This window comes from Dipodomys ordii, unplaced genomic scaffold (assembly GCF_000151885.1).
Source record: "Dipodomys ordii isolate 6190 unplaced genomic scaffold, Dord_2.0 Scaffold34, whole genome shotgun sequence".
Taxonomy (NCBI): Eukaryota; Metazoa; Chordata; class Mammalia; order Rodentia; family Heteromyidae; genus Dipodomys; species Dipodomys ordii.
The window spans coordinates 7881724-7906344 of NW_012267250.1; the positions used below are offsets into that span (position 1 = coordinate 7881724).

General features: G+C 37.8%; 1 protein-coding gene across 5 annotated transcripts in view; it reads right to left on the reverse strand.

Annotated features, from left to right (window-relative positions):
- Fam13c (family with sequence similarity 13, member C) overlaps window positions 1-24621 on the reverse strand; it is a 95168-nt gene that overhangs the window by 19338 nt on the left and 51209 nt on the right. For 3 of the 5 annotated variants that reach the window (XM_013017221.1, XM_013017218.1, XM_013017217.1), the window contains 2 exons: window positions 22554-22617; window positions 10722-10869 (listed from right to left, as the gene is read on the reverse strand). In XM_013017221.1, the coding sequence (XP_012872675.1) occupies window positions 10722-10869; window positions 22554-22617 (212 nt within the window). The remainder of the gene's footprint in view (window positions 1-10721; window positions 10870-22553; window positions 22618-24621) is intronic. The other 2 variants (XM_013017220.1, XM_013017219.1) reach the window with 1 other exon arrangement.

Sequence of the window (24621 nt, forward strand, 5' to 3'; positions counted from 1 at the left end):
GAAGAAGAAGAAGAAGAAGAAGAAGAAGAAGAAGAAGAAGAAGAAGAAGAAGAAGAAGAAGAAGAAGAAGAAGAAGAAGAAGAAGAAGAAGAAGAAGGAAGAAGAAGAAGAAGAAGAAGAAGAAGAAGGAAGAAGAAGAAGAAGAATCATCTCGGGAATAGGTGCTAGTAGGAAAGGAGAGGAAGAACGGAGAGGGTGAAGGAGGGTAAATGTAATCAAATTACTTTCTGTACATGTGTGAAAATGGAACAACAAAGCTTGCTGAGACTGGTTTGGGAAGCAAACCAAGGAGGGAGGCTGATCAAGGTACATTGTTTGCATGGATAGACATATCAAAATGAAAACTCCTTTATACAACTCATTAATGAAACATGATGAAACAGAAACAAAAGCAATATTCCAGAGTAGGAAAGCAGGGAATGCAGGTCAGCTAAAGCATAACAGAAAGCAAAGATTGTTAGTTTGAATCTCGGGTCTACTACTGGCTAAGAAAGACTAAAAATAGTGGACCTTTGAAAGTGTTGGTTTATTGGTTCAGTGGAAAAATAACAATGCTTGCTCACGAGAATGAAGATGAGGAAGTAGCACTGTAGCTCAAGTGGTAGAGTGCTAGCCTTGAGCTGAAGAGCTGAGGGACAACACCCAAGCCGAGTTCAAGCCCCACGACTGACAAAAAAAAAAAAAATTGGAAAGAATGAAGATGAACAATGAAGATGAAATAAAATAGAACGAGTTCCCTACAATGTTTTTATCTCTATATTAACTTTCTCTTTTACATTATATTGTATATAGTAGATAAGTAACTTCAACTTCAGTGTTTTTTAAAATAATCTTCTTAATAAGCAAAGATGGACAAGGAATCATGAATTTGATGTACCAGTTACATTTTTTCCAGCTGATATACAAGAGAATAAATTTCTCTTAAAACTAACAATAGTCCACAACTGACCCCCCCCCAAAAAAAAACACCAAAAAAAACACCAAAAGAAACTAACAATAGTGAGTTCATTGGTAGGGAAGAGTATGTACAAGGCTCCAGTTCCCATCTCTAACACAAAGGAAAAGAAAAATAAAACCATAAACTAACAATGTTAACTCACATATACCTGGTAAAATATTAGGAAACTAATATTCAGGGTACTATTAGATATCTACCTCCTAGACAGTTCTGGTCACCTATAGAATGTAGTATGTAGAAATATAGACAAATAATATCAAAATAACCCTCAGGAAAAAAGTATTTTTAATGATTATAAGATATATAAAGTTTCATACAGTGGAAGCATGGTAAATGCAACCTATGTACTATCTGCTCAATTTTCTGCAAACCTAAAACTGTTCTGCAGAAGTTCTACTAACTAAAACAAAAGACTAAAGCTACTAGTTAGAAGTGTGGTTTCTGGAATCAGTGCAAGAGTCCTGGGTTTGATATGTCATATAAAGCAAATTATTCCTTGGTCAATCAGTTCTCTTCTCGTTTATAAAGTGTTGTATCAAAGACAAATGGGATACAATGCACCTTAAGCTTGACTTTAAAATAGAAATTTCAATTTTTTTTGTAAATTTTGGCTGTAAGATTGTTTTCTCCTTCCTATATGGTGGCTGTAGGCTTGGAAGTTTACATTGTCATTTATAAAATTTTAAATCAATTAAAAATGTTCTCTTAAAAAAGCAAAGTGTTAATGTGATGCTCCTTCCTTTAGAAACTATGAAGATGTTATAAAAGCATTATAGAAAAGTTATTAATAGAACTTTTCTAGCCAAGTTATATCATTAGTAGAGAATAGATTTTATTGTGACAATTATAGCTTTAACTTTAATAGATGGTAATTATTCAACCATCAGCGCTATAGATTATTGATGTTATAAATACTTTTTACTTAAGGGAATTAGCATAATGTCAATCGTATGCAGAGTTTATGCAAGTGTTCAGAAACTGGACAGTTTGAAATGTAATTTCCATACCCTGAAAGTAGGTAGAAATTATAATATAATAGGTATTAAAAAATAAATGTAAGCATTATGAACTAGAGAACATGCAACATAAATTCTGAATAGGGCAAGAATGTCTACCTTTAAAATAAAGTTACTAAAATTTAAAAAAAGAAAAAAAATAAAATAAAGTTAATTAATGTTTATTGTTCATTTACCATTTGTGATATGCTAAGAGATTCATACATATTATGCCATGTAATTCCCACAATAAATCTAGGAATCGTATATTTTTACCTTTTAAAGAAGAAGACTATACTACTTCTGACCATACTTAGGAATAAATTTCTACTAATTGACTCAATCTGGGATATACTTGCAAGTCAGATGATACAATCAGGACAGGCATAGGGGTCAATAGATTATTTAGACTGGAGATAAATGACTGTGTGGAAAACTGAGCCACAGTAGATGAATCAACTACAAATCTATGTCTTTTCAGTCTAAGATCTCAGCCTCCTTAGTAACTTTCAAAACAAATTATAAAGAGTGTACACTAAATAAAGAAAGTTAGTAGACTATCAACTTAATTTCGAATTCTCTAGAGTATTAGAAAGGTGAGGCCTTAACATTTAGGCTGGATGGCAAATCCCTAGCAGTGCAATTTAGCCTGGGTAGGCAGGGTGGGGAAGCCCAAATTCCAAACTCTTGCCTTTCATCCAAACCCCTCCCTACTCAGTGGTACCACCAACAAGTTGTGTAGGTATCCAATTTATTTTCTTGTCTTTAATCTGGAGATAATAAAACCTACTGGATTCTTAGCAATGATAAAATAATAGAGTCCACAAGCTATATGAGCTATATATAATTTAATTTTTACTTTAAAAATATTCCGATATCTTTAAGTAATTGAATAAAGAAGATGCCATTAAACAAAGCAGTTTATGAATACAACTCATTTTGATCAGCATCATCCCTTTGAACATGCACACCCCCTTCCTCCCACTCCTTCCCTTACTTTTCTTAATTTATATTAAGATGTATGCATATATAGTATATACAATGAATTCTTTATTTTTTAATTTTCTTTTTGATCGATCATGGGGCTTGAACTCTGGGCCTGGGTGCTGTCCTTAAACTCTTCAGCTCAAGGCTAGCACTCTACCACTAATGCCACAATGCCACTTCTGGTTTTCTGGTGGTTTATTGGAGATAAGAGTCTCATGGACTTTCCTTCCTGGGCTGGCTTTGAACCACTATCCTCAGATCTCAGCCTCCTTAGTAGCTATGATTACAGGCATGAGCCACCAGAACCCGGCTTTTTAATTATTTTTTTATTGAGATTAAGTGATTACATAAATTTCACAGTATTGTGAGATAGTGATACTTAAAGTCACAGATACATTTTAACCTTCACAAGGTAAATTTATACAATGAATTTTTCACTGCATTCTCCCTCCATCCCCACTTCATTCATCCACCCCTCTTCCCCTGATCCCTCCCTCTTGCATGTGCCCATTTTCTGCTGCTAAATTTGTTGGGCTTTGACCTAGTCTTTCAAAAAACATACTATTCAATCTCTCCACAAAGTCTACAATACTTCAGTTAATTCATTTATAACCACTTGCATACTACCCAATGTGTTTTCTTATAGATTTATAGGTACATTTTGTCTACCACAAATGAAGGAAACCATGCAACCTTCATTTCTCTGGGTCTAGGATTACTTTAATTTTTTCCAAGTTTTTCCATTTCCTTACAAATGATACAATATCATTCTTTCTAATAGATAAGTAACATTTCATTATGTATATTTTCTTGATCTATCCATCCAACATTTTCTTGATCCATTCATCTATTGTGGAGCATCTGTGCTGGTTATGTATTTTGGCTATGGTAAATAGTACTGCAATGGACATGGTTGTGCTGGTGGCTTTAGTGTGGCCTTGTTTGTGTTCTATTGAATAAATGCCCACGTGTGGATTGCTGGGTCATAAGGTCACAAGTTCTATGTTTATGTTTTTGAAGTACCTCCATACTGCTTTCTAGAACAAGATTACATTCCCACCAACAGTTCATTAGAATTCACTTTTGGCCACATCTTTAACAGCATTTGTTGTTGTCTGTTTTCTTAAGAATGGCCATTCTAACTGGGATGAGGTATAATCTCAGTGTTGTTTTGATTTTCATGGTCATTGTTAGCTAATGTTGATGTTCATTTTAAAACCCCATCTCAAATAGGAAAATTGAGCAAGTGAGTGGGGATGGGAAAGATGGGGAGAATGACAATAGGGATGACACTGATCAAAGTGTATTGTATTCATAAGTTGACAGGTTGTACAACTACTTAAAAATAATTTTTAAAAACATAATGTACAGTGATTAACATGTATGTCTTCAGGAGGACAGGGGAAGGGTACAGAACTCAAGGGGAAAAGGGTAAAAAGGTGCATCAGTGGAGCTCACTGGACACTTATGAACGTGAACTATACAACACATGGGTGGTACTGGAAGAGAGTGAGAGAAGGGAAGATACTGTATGAAAGGAAACATACTCATTACTTGACTCATGTAATTGTAATCCCTCTGTATATCACCTTCATAATAACAATAAAGTAAGTTGGGAAAAAATAATAAAATTTCCCCATTTGAGGTGAGATTTCTGAATCCCAGCACTCTTGAGATTGTATATGGGAAAATGCTTTGCTAGGAGTGCAAACTCATCCAAAGCATTGTAGACTATTTAGCAGAAGTAGTAAGCAGAGTGAGGATGCCAGGTGGGATGTCCCCCCTCAGGTTGGTGACTAAATACATCTCCAGATATCTGAGAATGTCCCCAATGTCCCCAAATGGGATAACAATGCAACGAGACCCCAATTGAAATGAGTAATTTTACAACAAAATGACCGCTTTCCACAGTAGTTGCTGTTTTTTGTTAAATCAACAGGTAGTATATATGGAAAATATACAATGGCTCAAGATGGGTTTTAAGCCACACAAGCAAAATAAGCCCCCATTCATAGCCCCATAATGAATAAAACTTAAGTAATTGTGTGTATTTCTGAGGTTGATATAATGGAGACCTTTCTAACTGACTTTCAAAGCTTTTGTGGAGTTACTGTCAGGATGAAAACCAAAGCTATATTCATGATCAGAGCTACATTGTAGGATTTTTGAGATGCTTTCCTGTTCTGGAAATTCAATTATCAATTGTATCAAGAACATATTTTATGGCACCTCAGGGGTGGTGCTGTGCTCTGTTATGTTTTCCTGAACTACCTTACATGTAAGAACCACAAAGGGAGCTTTTTCTGAATTTTACTGAAAGTCTCAGGCCTCATGGCTACATTTTAATTTTTCATTTTAAGGGGGAGAGTACAGACATTTCTCAGTTTAATTAGTACTTCCAAGTAATCAAAAAACTTCTGATCCTATAGAGCCATGGTTTCTCTCATTTGTAATAATTAGAATACAACTAGGAGAGTCCTAGCAGAGGATTACAATAGCTCAATACCTATGTACATACGACCATATAAAATGATGCTAATCAAAATGAACTCCATGATATAGAAACAAGAGGTGTTTCTTTTTCCTTCAGTGTACTGTTTTCAGTCCTTTCTTTTTTCTTTCTTTTTTCCCTTCTGGTTTATTCCCTTTGGTCACTGTTTCTGATTTCAGTACCCTTTGTCATATATTTAAGTTATCTCATTTAATGAAGGGAAGGGGAATCACAGAAACAGTGGGGCAAAGGGTAAACTAATGCAACAGCAATACTCACTAAGACACTATATTGGAAATGAACTTCAGAGGCGGGGGGGGGAGTTCTGGGGGAGTGAAAACAGGAGAAAATAAAAGGGTAACACTGTTCAAAAAGAAATGTACTCAATAACTTACTTATATAACTGTAACCCCTCTTGTACATCACCTTTACAATAAAATTTTAAAAAGTCTGATTAAGTGGACAAAATATGAAAGAGAAGATCAAGTTCTTCTTGAAACTCAACAATAAGGAGACCTACAGATGATACAAACAATGTGATGAGAAAAGTAAACTAAATAGACATACTATACTAATATATTACCCAAATGAAATTTTTGATTTGTAAATCAAGATAGGGGAAAAAAAGGAATTAAACAGGTACTGCTGCAGAACTGTTGTTTCTCATAATAGATCTCCAGTTATCTCTGATGACAATTTTCTCTAAATCCTCCATACTATCAATCATCCTCAGTGAGACAGAACAAGAGTTGTGTGTAGTCATGTGGAATGTCAAACAATCCTGCTGCACACTTGGAAATGACAAGCAGTTAAAAAGACAATTCCCATTCCATTTTTCCATTCAATGGCAGCAGAATAAATGTTCCCTAATGCTATGCAGGAAACATTTATTTCAGCTGTAAGAGGCTATTGATCCAGTGAGAGGGATTGGGGGGCCTATTATGTAGGCTTCTGTCTTAGTTGGTTTGGGTTATTGTAACAAACTACTGTAAGACTAGGTAGTTTATAAACAAGAGAAGTTGACGTCTCAAAGTTTGCGAGGCTGTGAGTCTGAGGTGGGGTGTCAGCTTGGTCAGGTTCAGGGGAAGGACCTCTCTCTGTCTGCAGGGTGGCTAATGCAAACAGACAAACTCATTTTTCTCAGATTTTCTTATAACAGTACTAACACCACTCAGGATGGATGCATTCCAAGACCCTCTATTCTAATAAGCATCACAAGGGATTTCAATTTCAACATATGAATCTGGAGGAGACACCAAGATTTAGCTTGTTAACAGTTTCTATCTCACATTACACAGTTTTCAATTTACAAAGTAGGGTGGCCAATTGTCCTGGATTGCCTAGGAGTGAGGAATTCTCAGCATGCAGATTTTGCCATGCTAAAAATGGGACTGTCCTGAGAAGCCAAGGACAGTTTGTCATCTCTGTATAGCTCCCATAATGCCTTGCGGCTGGCTCCCTCTCAACTACTTTTCTCTAATGGCTTGTGTAGCCTTCAAACTTCTCTATCACTCCACGCTTGTCCATATCCTCAAATCCTCTGTTTTCAGACTATGAATTTGGTACATGAGTACCCTATTTATCATGTAAATGGATTAGGTTGGTTGGCATCAGACCTTGAGTTTTAAGTCCCATCTGGTCTGCCAGCTTCTCATCAATGATAATATTGAGGTAGAGCAGAGTTACAGAAAACTTGACACAGGAGGAGGCTACAATGCTTGATAAGAAATGTACTCATTATCTTGCCCTTGTAATTGTAACGCCTCTGTACAGTATTTTCACAATAAAAAATAAAAAAAGAAAACTTGACACATTCCCTCCTAATTCAAGATACTATCCACTTGTCTAGTGGATCCCAATAATCAGGAGTGTTTAAAATATGCAGATTCCAAGACCTCTACCCCAGATCTGGCTAAAAATGAAGTCCAAAAGTCTTCATGTTAGAAAAGCTTCCTGGTGATTATATTGTATAGAAAGGCTCTAGAACCTACTAAAAAACACTGTGTTCCTATGGGGTGCCATAAAATGTGTTCTTGCTGTAGACAGAGTTTGTAATTTGATTTCCAGAATAGTATAGCATTTAAGGTATCTTACTAGATAAGAAACATCTTTATAACTCATAATCCCCAATTAAATACCAATATTTTAATTTTAAGACATACAGCTCATTATACTTTGCTTAGAATGTTATATGAAAAGTCTGCTCTGAAGGTTAAATAACTTAAATCATGTTTAATCAAGTCTAAAGTGATTTTAGTGCCTTTATTTAAATGACATCAATTCATATTTATGAATGTTTTCCCATTATGAGTTAACTGGCAGCACAGTATGTCCAAATATTCCTATAAAATTGATTTTTGTCTCTGTTATACTCATCATTGGCATTAACTATTAACATCTGAATATTTATGCACATGTAAGGTTCAGGTACATGTTAGATTCAGGACTTTAAGAAGGTAAATCTTTCAAGTTTTTATACTTTGTATGGGCTTAAGGCCATCTGTTCTAATCTTATGCAGCTGCACTCTTTCCAGGTACACACACACACACACACACACACACACACACACAGAGCCATTCTTTATGCTTGATTCCTATGGTTCCTGTATGCAATCTTAGCTACTCAGGAAGCTGAGGTCTAAGGATTATGGTTTAAAGCCAATCTGGGCAGGAAAGTCCCTAACTCTCTTATTTCCACTGAACCATCAGAAAGACAGAAGTAGAGGTGTTGCTCAAGTCATAGAGCTCTGACCTTGAGTAAAAAAGCTAACAGGCAATGCCCAGACCCTGAATTCAAGCACATTGCTGGCATGTGCACACACAAACACATATGCACTATAATATATAATAAATAATATGTACACATATATAATGTGTAATATATTATATAATATATAACACATATATAATACAATACATAATAATACATATGTAATATATAATTCCAGAAAACCATTTAGAGCTGTAGTATCCAACTAAGAACTAGTCATCTAAGTATAAAGTTCTCTTTTCTGGGAGACATAGGGATTAGGGAATATATGACCTTTCTCGTCTAAAAGTATACCTTAGAAACCAATGAGACCAAACCATTCCATAATATAAATTGTGAAAGAATCCCACAAATGTTTTTCAATTTGGTAATATCCTTGCCAAATGAAGAAATTCTTTTTTTAATGTTTTTTTTTAATTTCGAAAATACCTACAGAGGGGTTACAATTACATGAGCAAGGTAATAAGTACATTTCTTATCAAGCATTGTTGCCGCCTCCTCTGTTTTTTCCTACCATCCCTTCCCTCCCATCTCTATGACTACACCACCCTCCCACCCCCGCCAAAGTTGTAAAGTTCATTTTTCAACATAGCATTTTGTACGTCTCATTGTTGCAATGGGTCCACCTGTATCCCTATTTAATGGTTGTCTATACTCCATGGAAAAGCTTTGGGATACATCTGATTTATCTACATCCAATCCGCAAACCTCCCTCTAAAATGTACTCATTACCCTGCTCATGTAACTGTAACCCCTCTGTACAGTATTTTTACAATAAATAAGTATTTAAAAAAGAAAAAGAAAGACTACTAGCTAAAAATTTTTCAAAAAAATTAAAAAGAGCCTTCTACACATTTCTTCAATTTGATATTTAACATGAAAATACTGTTGGCTCCTTTCTGTGACCGGTCTACATAAACTCAGTATTTCTGCTTGACAAGGAAAACTAATAAGCATGTTCAAAATCCTGTTCATCTAGAATAAAACATGCAAAATATTTTTGATATTTAGAAATGCATATAGCAGTCTCAAAAAGAAAAAATGTATTTATATTTAACATACAACAAATATTGAATATTTTTGCTATTTATGTATCTAATCCAAAACATTTGATGATTCCGAAGTCCATTTGTATGTGGTTGAAGATATTCTATGTATTTTTGTATGCTATTTGTTTGAAAGAGGTAGAATTTAGGGTTTGGGGGAAAAAGTATTTCTGTCTAAAAAGATCTGACTTGAATCTCTAATTGGGACTTTGCTAAGTTTTATTTACATCTTATCCAAACACAATGTCCAACAGAGTAGGCTAGCTTACCATGTAACACAGTCAGCTAGCCAAAGATGCATATTCAAAGAATAATCTATCACTTACCAGCAACATTATCATAGATCTCAATATCCCTTATTATAATTATTTCACAGGTCATTTTGTGGGTTTAATACATTCTATAGAAAGTACTTAATTTTTAAAGTGCTTAGATTTTAAACAAATAATAATAGCTACTCTTAGTAGCTCATGTTAGCTACTATTATTAATAATATATGTTCCAATCTTGGAGAGGATTGTTTTGCCTGTTTTGATCACGTGGAACTGTTTTAAGTAGTAACTTAACTGTATTGCTCTTGGTACTGAAACAGTAAATGATTTCTTTCAACTCCTGGAGATTATGATCCTCTCATGAAGCAAACTCACCTAAGCCTCGTTCTTCTACCAGCCATTCAGAAAGCAGTTGGAAAGCCTCTGACACATTTGTTAGAAAATGTAAGCTCTACTGTCATTTCCACTGGTGAAAAAAAATGAGTGATTCTTTCTTCCTGAAGTCTTCCTAGGAACATTAATTGGCCTTCTGTTTGTAAGCCAAACTACCATCCCCAGGATTGATACAAGAGAAACTAACCCAAACAAAAAAAATTGAAACTCAGTTTTGAGATTTTATAACATGGAACTCAGTGGAAGGAAAGAGAAACAGATGGCAAAGAGGGAGGAGAATGGAGATGAAGGAGAATGAAACAGAAACAGAGAATGAGAAAGAGAAAAAGAACAAGAAACAGAAACTAACAAGAAACAAACAACAGTGTAGGAACTGTGGAGCAATCCTCTGCACTTTTCGTGTATGGATGGGTCCTCTTATAAACTGTTAAGGGTTTCTGTAACAGAGAAGGAATTCAGCCCTCAACACCTTAAAGATAAAATATGCCAGGCATAGAAGATCAAAGTCCGGTGATATAAAATAACAGATCACATTTTGTTGTTACAGGAGACCAAATAGGAGAATGAAAATGAGAAGTTGTGACGGATGCTTTTCCCTAATACCCATTGACATGAAGTCTGACTCTTGACTGCAGCCAGAGATCACAGCAAAGCCCAATTCTTCTTGCTCCCTTTCAGCTCTCTCTGGGGTAATACCTGATCTTTCACATTACATAGTTTCCCTCAGGGACCCAGGTGGAGGATGAAGCAGTAGAGGCAGAACTATCTGCAGAGTTCGATTTGGGACACCCCCTGCCCCTGCCCCTTACCTGCAGAATCTTCCCCCTCGGCAGGCACACTCTGGGTCGATGCTGGAACTGGATCCTTGACTCCAGGCACCTGAGCCGCTTCTTCCTGGTTTGTCAAAAATGCAGAGCACACATCAGATTCGAGGGCTTGGAGCTTCAGCAAGGAATTCTGCCAGCAAAAACAGAACATCAGGCCAGCTAAGTAGAAGCCTAACACACAACGGTGGGTCTGCAGCTCCCGCGGCCTTTTTCTTCGGTGCTTGCCAGGAGGAGGATCGCTACTGGCCACAGCTGCTTCAAGGAGGGGGGCGGAGGGGGGGGGACCTGGTGGTGCCTGAATCAGATGCGTATTATTCCACCCGCAGTTCCAATTTCTGTTTCATTTAAATCCTAATGTATGTGGATTATCTCTGACACATGGGGCTGGTGATTTCGTCAGCAAGAGACGTTGTATCTGGAAAACCAATCTCAGAAGGTAGCTGCTTCCCAAGTGCTGAGGCTTTACGCTTTGCAAGTTGTTTCATTCATCGTGCTGACATCAGTAGCCGATGCCATTAGGCCCCTCCCAGCCTACCATTCATAAAAGCCATGGTCCCTCCAGTGATCGGACTGCAGCAAACCGCAGTGCACAAAGAGTTACTGCTGCAGAGACCGCCTGGCATCTGGGAGGGGCTTCTGAACTCCTTATCCAGGCTGTGTGCTGCTGCTGCTGCTGCATGTCTCCTAAAGTTACTCCTCTTCCATGGGACGGTGCAGCTACCTTATATCAACAGCAGAGCTGAGAGATAACCCTGGTCTTTTAGCAATAGCCAACTACTGAAGGAGAAGAAATTTCTTGTTCACAGCCCCCAGCACAAGCTCCTTCCCACCCACTTCACTCACCTCCTTCATTTCTCATTTGTGATTTCTCCTGTGTTCTTAGTAAGAACAAAGTCATACAGACTGACGCACATAGCCTACCATGATGCAGATGCCTTGTAAATTCATTCTCCCAACCAGGTGAGAGTGAGTCATGCCTGGGTCTCTGGCTGGGTGCTGCTCCCTCACTCAGGGAAAACTCTGCAGCTCTCAGAGCAATTCCACCCACCTGGCTCCTGATCCAACCAGCGGAGTCACGGGTGGGGTGGGGGTGTAGAGCAATTGCTCTCTTTCCTACTATAACCTTTGAACACACCCGTGCTCCTATTTACAACATACCCTCCACATATCCTATTTCTCCTACATCCACGCACCCTACTTCACCTCTTGCCTCGTGGACACTCCATCCTTCACCCTGTTCCTGCTCCTCACACACATACATCACCAACTTCTCACTTTACCACTACTACTATTACTACTACTGTTGCTGCTGCTACTACTACTATTACTACTACTGTTGCTGCTGCTGCGACTACTATTACACACCCCTGTTCCCAACCTTCCGAAACACCTTCATACACCTTAACCCTCAAATGTCTCCTCTTTCAACACAAACATACCTTCATCTCTCAAACCCTATCCCATATACCCTCATACTCAATCCCCCTTCTCACACCCGATTCCACACACCACACACACATTCATGCGTCTCCCTCTACACTTCCTGCTATACTCTCATACCAATGCTCACATTCCTTATCCTGTTTCACACATACACCCCTGTTCCTAACTGCCCCATACATCCGCCTCTACCTTACAGATCACCAAACCCTCCTACCTACCACCCAATTCTTTCACACCCTATGCCTTATACGCATATACCCTTTACTCCATATATACTCTCACTTACCTCAAATAAGAAAGTGCCCTAAATTTCTTCACACCTCCGGCTCCCCACTTGTACATATTACCAACTCCCACCCACACACCCTATCCATTGGGCTGGCATGAGTGTTTTAAACGCTGAGCACTGAAGGGTGTCTTAAACCTGTAATTCTCAGCCATTGTGAAAGCAGCAGACACTTCAACAGCTGAGGATCCTTCATCTGCTGTGCCAAGAAGAGGGACAGAATCTGACACAATGTTCAGAGGCTGCTTCCTGAGACTCACAGCTCAGATGTAATGCCTGCCTGAGACCAGGCGATCTTTGTGGCTCCTCCCTCCTTTAGAGGATGGTTTCCCAGTAGCTGAGCATATGACCAAGATTTTTTCAGAGGAGATGCAGAGTTGAGCAAGGACAACAAGTTTGTGGGAGGATTTAGTGGTCAGTAACCAATCAGCTGGCAAGAAAGGAAAACAATTGTAGGCTGCAAGCTTCGCATTGGAGGACCTTTGAACTTAGAATGGTCCCTCAAAAAGAAGATTTAGAAAAAATATGATGGGCTATATGTAATGTAAAATGGTGCAAACTCTAGGGGAAACAGTATGGTAGGCCCTGGTGTGATTAAAAATAGACTACCAGATAACCTATCAATTCCACTTCTGGATATATACCCCTCAAAAAAACTAAAAGCGGTAATTGGATAGTCATGTCTATATCCATGCCCTTATCTCTCAGCAGCCAAGAGCTGTTTTATGGGTTAAATTATATCACTCCAAAATTCTTACGTGGAAGTTCCCCAGCGTGGCTATATTAGGAGTTAGAGCCATTGTATATACTATAGAATTGAGAAATATAAAGGATGGGGTGGGTTGAAGAGAGAGGTAAAGATATTGAAGTGATGGCACAGATCAAGATGCATTGCACAGATAAACTGCTTTGATAAATGGCAAAAATTTCAATATATAACCTAAAATTAAGACAACTAAGGGGAGGGGTGGGTTGGGTATAGTGGATGAGAATGTTGGAATGGGTGATGCACTGTTTTTATAAACTGCTTTGGTGAATGGCAACTTGTTTGTATAACTACTAAAAGATAGTAAAAATCTCCTGTGACCAGAATGCTCCCTAAACCTTGATATGACTTCCATTCCCAGTGAAACTGCTGTCCTCAGCCAATCACACAGGCCCTGCCTGCTAATGCTTTTCCAGGTTTATGGCCAAAGCTCAATGGATGGATGCCTCAAACCTGCAAGAGAACTGAGCAAGAGTTAATGCATCCTTTAAAGACCTACATCTACCCCTGCTCCTCCCACTCTCCCACCTGGGGAAGACACTGGAGAGAAGTCTGCGAAACCTAGGTGTGGTTTTTCTAAAAGCTAAATTTTCTTTTATACAATAGAGAATATGCTTCTTGTTTTAGAAGATACTCATTTTCTCTTCCCTAAAATTACCCAGGTCCCACTTTAATTGGTTTGGGTTGGAGAACACCCACACAGGCTGGATGGTTAAAAACTATTTTAGGGTGCTTTTGTTTGCAGATCACCGGTTACAGAGTAGTGATAGTTCACACTTGGTTTCTGTTAAGAGATTGAGCAACCCTCTCCTGTCCCTTTATGTCTTCAAGAACTATAGGTAGATTCTCTATGGTAATATGAAACAAATAAGAAATCTGCTCAAAATTAGGGACACAATTGTGTCCCAAGCTTATAGTGACTACTTTTATCACATGAATATTTATGTTCACGCAACATAAGTTCCCTGCACCCAAACCCTCACATACACACTCCTACAAACACACAACACCCTGCCTTTTTTCTCCAATTCACCTGCTCCTTGCACCCATCCCATGTAATTGTTTCAAGCCCCAGTTTTCATCTAATTATTAAGCCAGTTGTTCTGATTACCTTATACAGAGAGGCCCTTCTCCTAATTTTTCTCTTAGCATTTTGTATCCTTCCTTGGTACCTGATACAATGTTGTTTATGGGGTCTTTCTAGTGCCACAAGAGCTGGAACCTTACTTTGTTGTTCATGGCTGTATTTGAGTACACTGCATGGAACTGGATCAATCACTAAAATGATGGTCACTACATATTAATTTTGTATATGTGGGGGGGAAGACCTATTATCTGATGCCCTGAGTGGAATGGGGTGGGGGCGGCATGTGAATATCTAATTTCAACCATCTCTGGTGCCCTAGTTGAGAATTTAAATTGCTTGAAAATCACCAGGGAGTTTTGGGTTAAGTATATTCCCAGTCAGGGATCAAAAAGATTCTGCTTCTGTGGTCTGGGGAAGGTCATCTTGCTGCAAGAAGTTCAAGCTGTACAATTGGGAAATATTGCCCTACTTTCTGAGCCCCTGGTGGATTCTAAATGCTGTCTTGATTGTCTATGTAGTTCTACCTGCCCCAGGGACAATAATTTTGTTTCCTCCTGCCACTCTTACTGTCTTCTTGCCCTGGTCTCCCCTAGAGAATTTAATCCCAACCAAGAAATGTAAAGTATGAAATTCTTGGATTCAAGCTGTTGCTAGACTCTGGATGCTCTTGCCAATCAATCAATCAATGAGACTGCTTCCAAAGTTGATAGATATAAGAGAAAGCCATATTCATCCTTCCCTTAGAAAACTGGGCTTTTGGCTAATCCTTCATAGATAGCATGCTTATACACCAGCATGCTTTACAGCAACACACCCCAGGCTGGTACCTCACAGCTTTTCTCAGTGCAGGATCTCAGCCCTCACTTCCAGTTCTTAGCAACAGAGAAATTCAATGTCAAATCACCAGCTATTCATACCAAGGGGCTCACTGTTGACTAAAGGATCCAAGCCCTGTCTGGATCTTTAAAACAAAGACAGCCACAACACAGCATAACACAAACTCCATTTCTTTTCACCCAAAACATTTCAGCCTGGAAAAACAGAGTCCTGAATTTCATTTCATTTCCATGATATTTGGTAAAGAATAATAGAGTTTTATAATTTCATCTTTTAAATCAAGACTTTTTGCTTTTCTCAATGTAGTATTGATTTACTTCTAAAAATAGGCTGTTTTTCGACATAGCGTCTTGTACATCTCATTGTGTACAATTTAGGTGGGGGTGGGGGTTGTAGTTGAGGAGGTGAGAGGGACAGGATGGTAGGGGAAAAACAAAGGAGGAGGCAACAATGCTGGATAAGAAGTGTACTCATTACCTTGCTCATGTAACTGTAACCCTTCTGTACAGTATTTTCACAATAAAAATTTAATAAAAAAAATTGACTGTGCCTCATTTGCAACTCATAGAATGAACTTCAATGGTTTCTCACTGGAGTCCTTAACTATGGAGAAGCACATATATATATATACTTTATATATTAACATATATATATATATATTCCCAAATTATATCTCATGGGCTAAGTTACACAAAACTATTTGCTCTGTGTTACTCATATGGTTACCTCTTTGCAGGTGTTTTAGCTCCATATTCTTTTCACTGTAAAAAATACTCAGCTTGAAAACTAAATTCAGTAAGATGTGAGCTTAGTAGAGGCCAATTGAGCTCTGGCTCATTCTGGGTCACTGGGTAAGCCAGATAACTCTACTGGCCCCTAGATTCTCTATTATTTCTAATGACCTCAATTTAACATCTTTGATAACTAAATTTCAATGAATGGTTGAAGTCAATAGCTAATACAATTAAAATTATATGCCATATGAAATATATTAATGTTCTTATGTCCTAAAAGATGTCGTCACTGGACAGTAATATTTTGTTAGAATACACAATCCAGCTTTTTTTTTTTACTGCCTTAAAGCTTGACTTTTATATCCTTAAGAAATCCAAGAGTATCCTAGAAATGGTAACGCTTGCCAATGCTAGAAAAGCCTGGGTCTTGGACATTAAGTCTAGAAGTTATACATTTCCCCACAAATCTCTGGAAATTGGAGCTGGGAATACTCTCTCTTCTTTGGTAACCCATGTTCCCCATCCCTGTACCAAATCTGGAGCTAGGTATATATTTGCTTCTCAATAAAAAATTATCATTAGAAAAAAATCAAACTGTCACACACTTCCTGGGGTGGGGAGTGGTCTTGGGATAGCAATAATATATTTTTTTAAGTAGCAGGGGTCAGTGGAGTGGAATATATATGTGAATGTGATCAACTTCCTATTTCTCTAAGTGAGAGCATGTGATAAACATCTCTCCCCATAATTTCATGACAAAATGGATTCTTAAGAACAATCTCTAAAGAGTTGTTCCTAGACTTTAGCTTCATGAAAAATTCACTATGTTCACTGTTTTTATGTTCTGTTACAAAACATTGAAAGCTACAGCAGAAGCTGACACCTGAGAGCTGCTGAACTAGACACCATCCCATGTAGTCTTCCATTCGAGAGTAAGAAAATGGTAAAGAGGAGAAAATACAAAAGCGAGCGACACCCAAAGGGGTCAGGGTGCCATGCATGCCTCAAGAGAGAGCCAATAGAACAGTTGCAGTAAAGTAGGCAAAAAGGGAAAGACTGGCAAACAAAAGACAAACACAGATGGCTTGGCGATGGCAAGTCTTACCATGACTTCTCTACTTAGCCCAGCATGTCTGATGTTTCTCCAATTTAATTTTTGGACAGGGAAGAACAAAGATAGTAGCTGGCATGACTTCCACCTTTTCTGCCAAGACCACTCTAAGGATATCCTTCAGGGTGAGTACTATAGACCTGGTTGCCCTGGAAACAAACAGCCAGGCTTGATGGTTGCCTCTGAAAGATCTGGCAAGATCAATCAGGCCTAGAAACAGCTCAGAGTTGCTTTGCTGCACTGTTCATTTATCTGGGATTGAGAACTAGGGCTCCCACCATGACTGTGTTGGCTACAGGATGTCCTTCTTGACACTGACAACAAAAGGTGGCTAAAATTAAATGAATCACAGGACACTGCTCCAGCTGAAGAAAGAACCTTGGTAGGGGAGCAAGGTCATTTTATCTCAACTCTGAAAACCATACCAGAAAGATGTTAAATGACATCCTGCAGTGGTCCAGCAGAGAGGAAAATTACCTTGGAGATTATGCTTCTGAGACCCATCTTCTGCAAACAATACTCCCAGGTTCAAAGTGGGAAGTATGGTCCAGGTCTAGCCAATCAACTTATTCCAGCCCTGAGGTCATAGTAATTAGTTCAAGAATGGAAAAAATGCTTCAAACCAGATAAATAAGTCAAATACCGAACATTAATTTTAGAAATAGAAAAGGCACTGACTTTAATTACACTAATATAGATGTTGCTATGAAAGGATTTTTACATCATGGCTGTATATCACTAGATATCATGGCTGAATATCACTAGAGAGGGGCTGGCCACAGCAAAAGGCAATATGAGAACAAAAATCCAAGAGATGGATCTCCATAATGAATCTTGAATCCCTGAAATCTAAGCCATAAGCTCAGTCCCTTTTTGCTTTAGTTGTTTTTCAGGTGGGTTTCGTGTTTGTTGCCCAGTGATAGCCTCAAGCAATAATGTTCCTATGTATAGCCTCTGCCTTTTCATGTAGAAATTATAGGCATGTGCCACTGTACCTAGTTTATTGATCGGATTAGGAGGACCTCACTGACTCTTTGCCTGAGCTGACCTTAACCATAATCCTCCCTCTCTTCACCTTCCAAGTAGTATCTGGAATTAGAAGTGTGAGACATTATGCCACCTGGACAATCTGGGAGTGGAGAGGAGGTGCTGGCAACGTCCCTGAGCTCTAACTCAAAGCCAGCACTCTACCATTTGAGCCACAGTTCCAGCTAACTGGTGGCTAACTGGAGATAACAGTCTCACCAACTTTCCTTCCCAGGCTGGCTTTGAACTGTGAGCTTCAGGTCTTAGCCTCCTGAGTAGCTAGGATTAGAGGTATGAGCCACCAGTACCTGGCTGGACATTTTTCCCCTTTAACTCGTGAGAATGTGTAGGCAAAAGACAACTGTCTCTACATGCCAAGTCTGGGATCACTAAATGAGAGTGTGTTCATTGTCCTATTTCAAGATTTAGCATCTGCTTCTTTGTGTTGACATAGCTCTCCTGGCCAAAAAAAATACTATGACAATATTTTTTCCTCCAAATTTATATACTAACTCTGTAAGCCTGGAGAAGATAAACTATAGAGTCTACAATCATGAAACAATATCACCATCCACAAGCCTCACAGGTGAGATAAATAGGAGATCCATATACAGGACACATATAAAAGTTTCTTTAAGGGATAAGTACCTTATTGCTGACCTTACTACTAAGGATCATGGAATTCTAGGCAAAAAGTGAAAACAAATGCACTCTCAACTGGCACTTGTTTTATCCAAAAGTTAAAGCTTCATAGTCCATATAGAATAAGAAAATGAACACAGAGATCATGGGCACTTTTTGAAGTAATCCTTTTCATTTGAAGGGTAATTACATAAGAGTTAGGCTAAGCAAATAAAATGGCAGAATCAAGAAGAAAGCCTAAATGGACTGAGAGCTTATTTCAGATCTCAATTACTCCTTCACTAATGATATGTAGTATACCCAGAAGATTAATAAATAACAGCTTGGTGCATATGTAATTATTATAGCACTATTTACTGCTCACTTCCTTAAGATGCCATTTAAATGGCTGGATATAAGCAGGCCTTAATCCTGAGAAATTCTGGAACAATTTGCCCCATCCTTTCTCTGATGAGAACCTATGACTAAGTTTTAGGAGTTGATTCAAAGTCAAGGAGTTGGAAAAATAATGGGTTGACCACCTAGTGGGATATTTTCGTAAGGAAGAAGAGATCCATTTGTTTTATATATACATCTGTCATTTTTCTTAATTGTAATTGAAGTCAAGAATGGGATCTTCAGTGATACAGAGTTAAAAAACTTATCTTTCAAGCACTTTTCAGATGTGTTCAGTTATTACCAATTATATACAGATAGAAGATTAGCTAACACCAAAGATCAAGGTGGATGAGAAATGGAGAGATCTCCAGCCTAGAATATTTTCCAATCAAGATTCAGGAGACTCAACAAATAAACCCTCTAGATGTCTTCTAGAGGCAGAACACGGCAGTACAAAGATGAATGGCAACGAGGGTGATTTAATCAGATTTTCTGAAATAAACTCCAAAAGTATAATTACTATGATACCAAAAACAAACAAACAAAACCCATAAAATAGAGACAAGCATTCTCCAGATACCCAAGGTTGAGACCTGGAATTTCTAGGTTGGAAGAAGAAAACATATTTGCAGGAGTTAAATATATACTAATACTAGAAGCAAGAAGTGGGTGAGCTTTTCAATTCACTAGGCATATAGACCATACACACACACGCGCGCGCGCGCACACACACACACACACACACACAAAGACAATAGAAATGTGTCATATATGTGACACATAATATATGTGGCCATAACATAAGAACCATAGATCTCACTTATGTTATTAGCACAATTGTTATTGTTGATATACATTAAAAGGTACCTGTCAATTACTGTTGTTCTGGCTTCTCATGTGGCTAAAGAAATACTTTTTTAGTGTAGACCGGTAAATTAGTATGAAAGAAAGAATGCAGCTGTGATACTGGTAGGTTTTGTTTAGAGAACCGTTAGGCTACATTGATGGAAGAGTTGGTAAATGAAAAAAAAGGAGGAGCAAACAACAAAAAGAGAGCAATCATAAAAAGATCTATCTTACACATCTATTTAAAGATGGAATACTAAAAAAGCTAGCTGTACAAAGAGGCAATAAATAGCTTGTAATAAAAACTTATACTAATAATCCTAATGGTCAACCAGAAATTGATTAAAGCAAGACACTAAATCTCACATAATACTGAAAAAGTCAAACAAGTCACAAGAGTTTATATAGTGTATTACTAGAATATTTTTTATAAAGGTGTTAGTCACACATCTTCCAAGGAGCTACTGTTGTATTCCTATGTACTGTATATGTATTTTGTTCTACATTCATTAAGAATTATAAAAAAGTCAGGTACCAGTGGGACTCACACCTGTAATCCCAGATACTCAGGAAAATAAGATTCAGAGGACTGAAATTAGAAACCCATCCAGAGAGAAAAAGCCTTGAGACTCCATCTCCAAAATAACCAGCAAAAAACCAGGTTGAAGGTGTGGATCAAGTGGTAAAGCACCAGCCACAAGCCACTAAGCTTGAGGCCCTGAGTTCAAACCCTAATGCCAATAAAAAACAAACAAGAATATTAAGATAATATTTTCCATTTATGTTCCATAGGACTGTTAACTAAAGAAATATTATAGATGGCTCTTTCCTAAAACTTTGCTCTGGTCAGGAAGACCAAGGAATACTGCAAAAGGTACATTTTTAGATCTCCACTTTGCTGGATGTTTCTATCAATGAGTATGACCACATCAAACCTCCTTGCAAGGCCTCTACCCTATTTAAGATGCCCTCTTTAAGCTTCTCTTAAGTTCTCTCCATTCAGTGAAAAGAATGTGTCTTCACATACAGTTTAGCCTTCCAGATTAAAAAAACCACTTTGTGCATAGGGTCATGATGCTTGTCTGGATCAGCAACACCACTTTGGCCTGGGGACACCCACACGTACACATCCTGGTGCACATCTCCATTCAGTGTTCTTGAGCCCACAGACTGCGCAAGCAGTGAGGCTGCTTATTTCCTGTCATTTGCAAAACCAGTACAGCAATGAGGTTTTCACAGTGCGATTAGAGAATGCTCAAGTAATCTGATCATGATCAAGCATTCTCATGGGTTTCCAGCTCAAAAGTCAGATTTTCTCCACAGCACTTGAAAGCTATCATGAGTTGACTCTTATAATCACCTCATTTTTCTAGTCACTTGTGTCAAAACAAATGTCTGCTTCTTTATAACTGGCATTTTGTGTGTTCCCAGCGGCAGAGACAGCTGCATTCACTGATTTGGGCGCTTGTGTCTTTTCTTTTCAACTTCTCACTCTTTCTAAACCAAGTGAGATCGTAGAACATGAATGTTGCTTCTATGTACACAGACAAAAATAACAGTGTTCTTTCTGTGTCTTAGCTTCAGAAATGTCCACAACGTTCGCTGTTTAACTTGGCTTAACTAGGCAGCTGCTTTGGTTATTTGGTTTTGCTGAATTCTGCCAGAAATAAGTAAATAAATAAAAGATGAAAAATAAATAAATAAAAGATGGAAGAGAAAGACAGAAGCACAGACAAAGATAGAGAAAGGGAGAGAGGGAGAAAAAGAAAAACAGATAAAGGGAAAGAAAGAAAGAAAGAAAGAAAGAAAGAAAGAAAGAAGAAAGAAAGAAAGAGAAGGAAAGAAGGAAGGAAGAGCAAAAGAAAATCACCTAGATTTAAAAGCTTTTTATGAAGGTAGGTGACTGAGGGCAGAGGAAGAATGTATATTCAAAATGCCAAATAAACAGCTTTTGCCAAGCTGACTGTTTCTGTTCTAAGCATCTGAGGATCGAGGCCACTCATTTAGTTATGTGCCATGATCTTAATCAGATAATACCACATACCCATCCTTTTCTGTAATTTAATGAGGAGAAGAAAAACCAGAGTATTCTAAACCAATGTCTTAAACCAGAGCATTCATTGTATTAGATTGATTCGCAACCTTAGAATGCAATTATATATTTCAAAAGAATTCCAGAACAAGCTAACTAATGTTTGGTTAAAGAAATATGACTTCATATCTCAAGGTATATGAAGATCATATTACAAATATCAAATTATATTATGTTCAGTGAATAAACTGTAAGCATGAGTATACTTGAGACTGCAAAAGCTAGTGGGAAAACAGAGAGATGTAGATAAAATAAAGTCAAAAGAGAAAAATATAAAATGTTAACTACCATAACTATGGTTATACAATCTTAAAATCCTGTAATGAAATGACTATTGATCTTGGATTAGGGCCAAGACTTAGTGAGCTTTCTTGAAAATAATATTTTAAATATATTTGTACAAGAGCGAAGAACAATATTAGCAATTAAACAATAGTGAAAAGTTCACCTTAAGACCAAAAATACTTAAGAGTTTTAATCAAAAGGAATTTGTAGCATTTCAAAAGCATATTAAATTCCATGATGGGATGATTCATATTCTTATAAAGAGCAATAATTGCACTTACCTCATTCAAGTCTTGCTGAGTTTCAAAAGCATCCTTTGGCCAAATGGAAGCTCTCTGGTCTAGTCTATAAAACATAAAGGAAAAAGAAATTAAAGAAACTTTTTTAAAGAAACCTTTCAAGAATGTACATTTGAAGCTGGTAGTGACAGATCTGGTCAGGCTTCAGTTAAAAAATGTTTAGTAATATCCCACTCACCAGAGAATAAAATTCAGACACCTTACAATGTCCGGGGACACATTACTGTGTTTGATCTCCTTCACAACCTGACCTCACTTCCCACCACTCTCACTCCTGTTCCCACACTCCAGTCACCTTAGCCTTCCCTCCTCTGAACATACCATACTTTCTTTCTGCTCAAACCTTTGAATTTGTGTCCCTGACCCCACACTTCTCTTCCCAGATTTCCTGTCATTGCATGCACATCAGTTCAGCTCACATGTCACCTCCCCAAGGAGGCCTTCCTGACCTCTGCAACTAGAAGTAGCCTGCCTGTCACTCTCCAACACACTGTCTACATTTTCTTCCTAGCACTTCTCACAATCTGAAATTATGTCTGTTTATTACAGTTCCACTCTAAATTGTCTACCCTATTATCTACACTGACAAATCCTCAATAACTATAGCACAAGTTCAACAAGGTTCTGAGTGAATCAATGTGATTGAATATAACTGTTACAGAAAGATACTCTTTCTGTAACAATAGACCACTGAAGCCAGCTCATCTCTTACTTTACACAAAAAATGTCTTATCACTGCACAGTTACCTATTGAAACTGGATTTTACAACAACTAATTTCCCAATTGAATACAAAGGACTTTAAAAAAAAAGGCATATCACTTTAGTCAACTCTTGGCAGATGCTTAGGTCCAAATCATGATTTGTCAAACATGACGATCCAGTGGCACTGCTATGCAGAATTCAAGGTTGTCTGCAGCAATTTGCATGATGTTATGTAATAAACATATTAAATTACAAAAGGCCAGCTGTCTTAATGAATAAGAAAATTAATCATTAAGTTTTTTATTAAAAAGATATTGCAGAATATTTTTTCATAATTTTTATTCTTGAAACTTGAAGATACATATATTATTTTCTCTGAATGAAAAACAGGATTAATGATTTCTACCTGCCATTCTGCATTTAGAATTGTACACTTAAAAATGCAATATGCCCAACTTCTTCAAAACATTCTAAAGAATGAAAATTCCTTCAAGCCATGGCCTCTGCTAACTATGCAAATAATTGCTTCTAATGCAAAACACAAGAAAATTGAGAGGTGATCCTTATATAGCACCCTGCACAGGAATCAACTCCAAATGGATCAAAGACCTCAGAGTCAAAGCAGACACTCTGAAAACATTACAGGATGGAATAGGAGAAGCCCTAGGTCTCCTTGGCACAGGCCAAAATTTTCTCAATTTTAGAGACCCAGAAACACAACAAATCAAAGAAAGGCAGAGAGGATTATGTGAAATTGCAGAGCTTCTGCATGGCAAAGGACATAGCTACAAGATCAATAAAAAGCCCACAGATTAGGAGAAGATTTTCACTAACCATACAATGGACAAGTGTCTCATATCTAAAATATACTTGGAACTCAAAAATTAAATCCCCCAACAACAAATCCTCAAAGAAACAACTGCTCAATAAATAAGTGGGCTAAGGACTTAAAGAGAAACTTCGCTGAAGAGGAAAGAAGGATGGCCAATAGACACATGAAGAAATGCTCAACCTCTCTAGCCATACAAGAAAGGCAAATCAAAACAACATTGAGATACCACCTCACCCCAGTTAGAATGGCTATAATCAAGAACTCTACTAACAACAGATGCTGGAGGGGTTGTGGACAGAAGGGAACTCTATTGCATTGTTGGTGGGAGTGTAAACTCGTTCAACCACTTTGAAAAGGAGTATGGAGGTTCCTCAAAAGACTCCACATAGAGCTCCCCTATGACCCAGCAATCCCACTTCTGGACATTTACCCAAATGATCACAAACAAGACCACACTAAAGCTACCAACACGACTATGTTTATTGCAGCATTATTTACCATAGCTAAGATATGG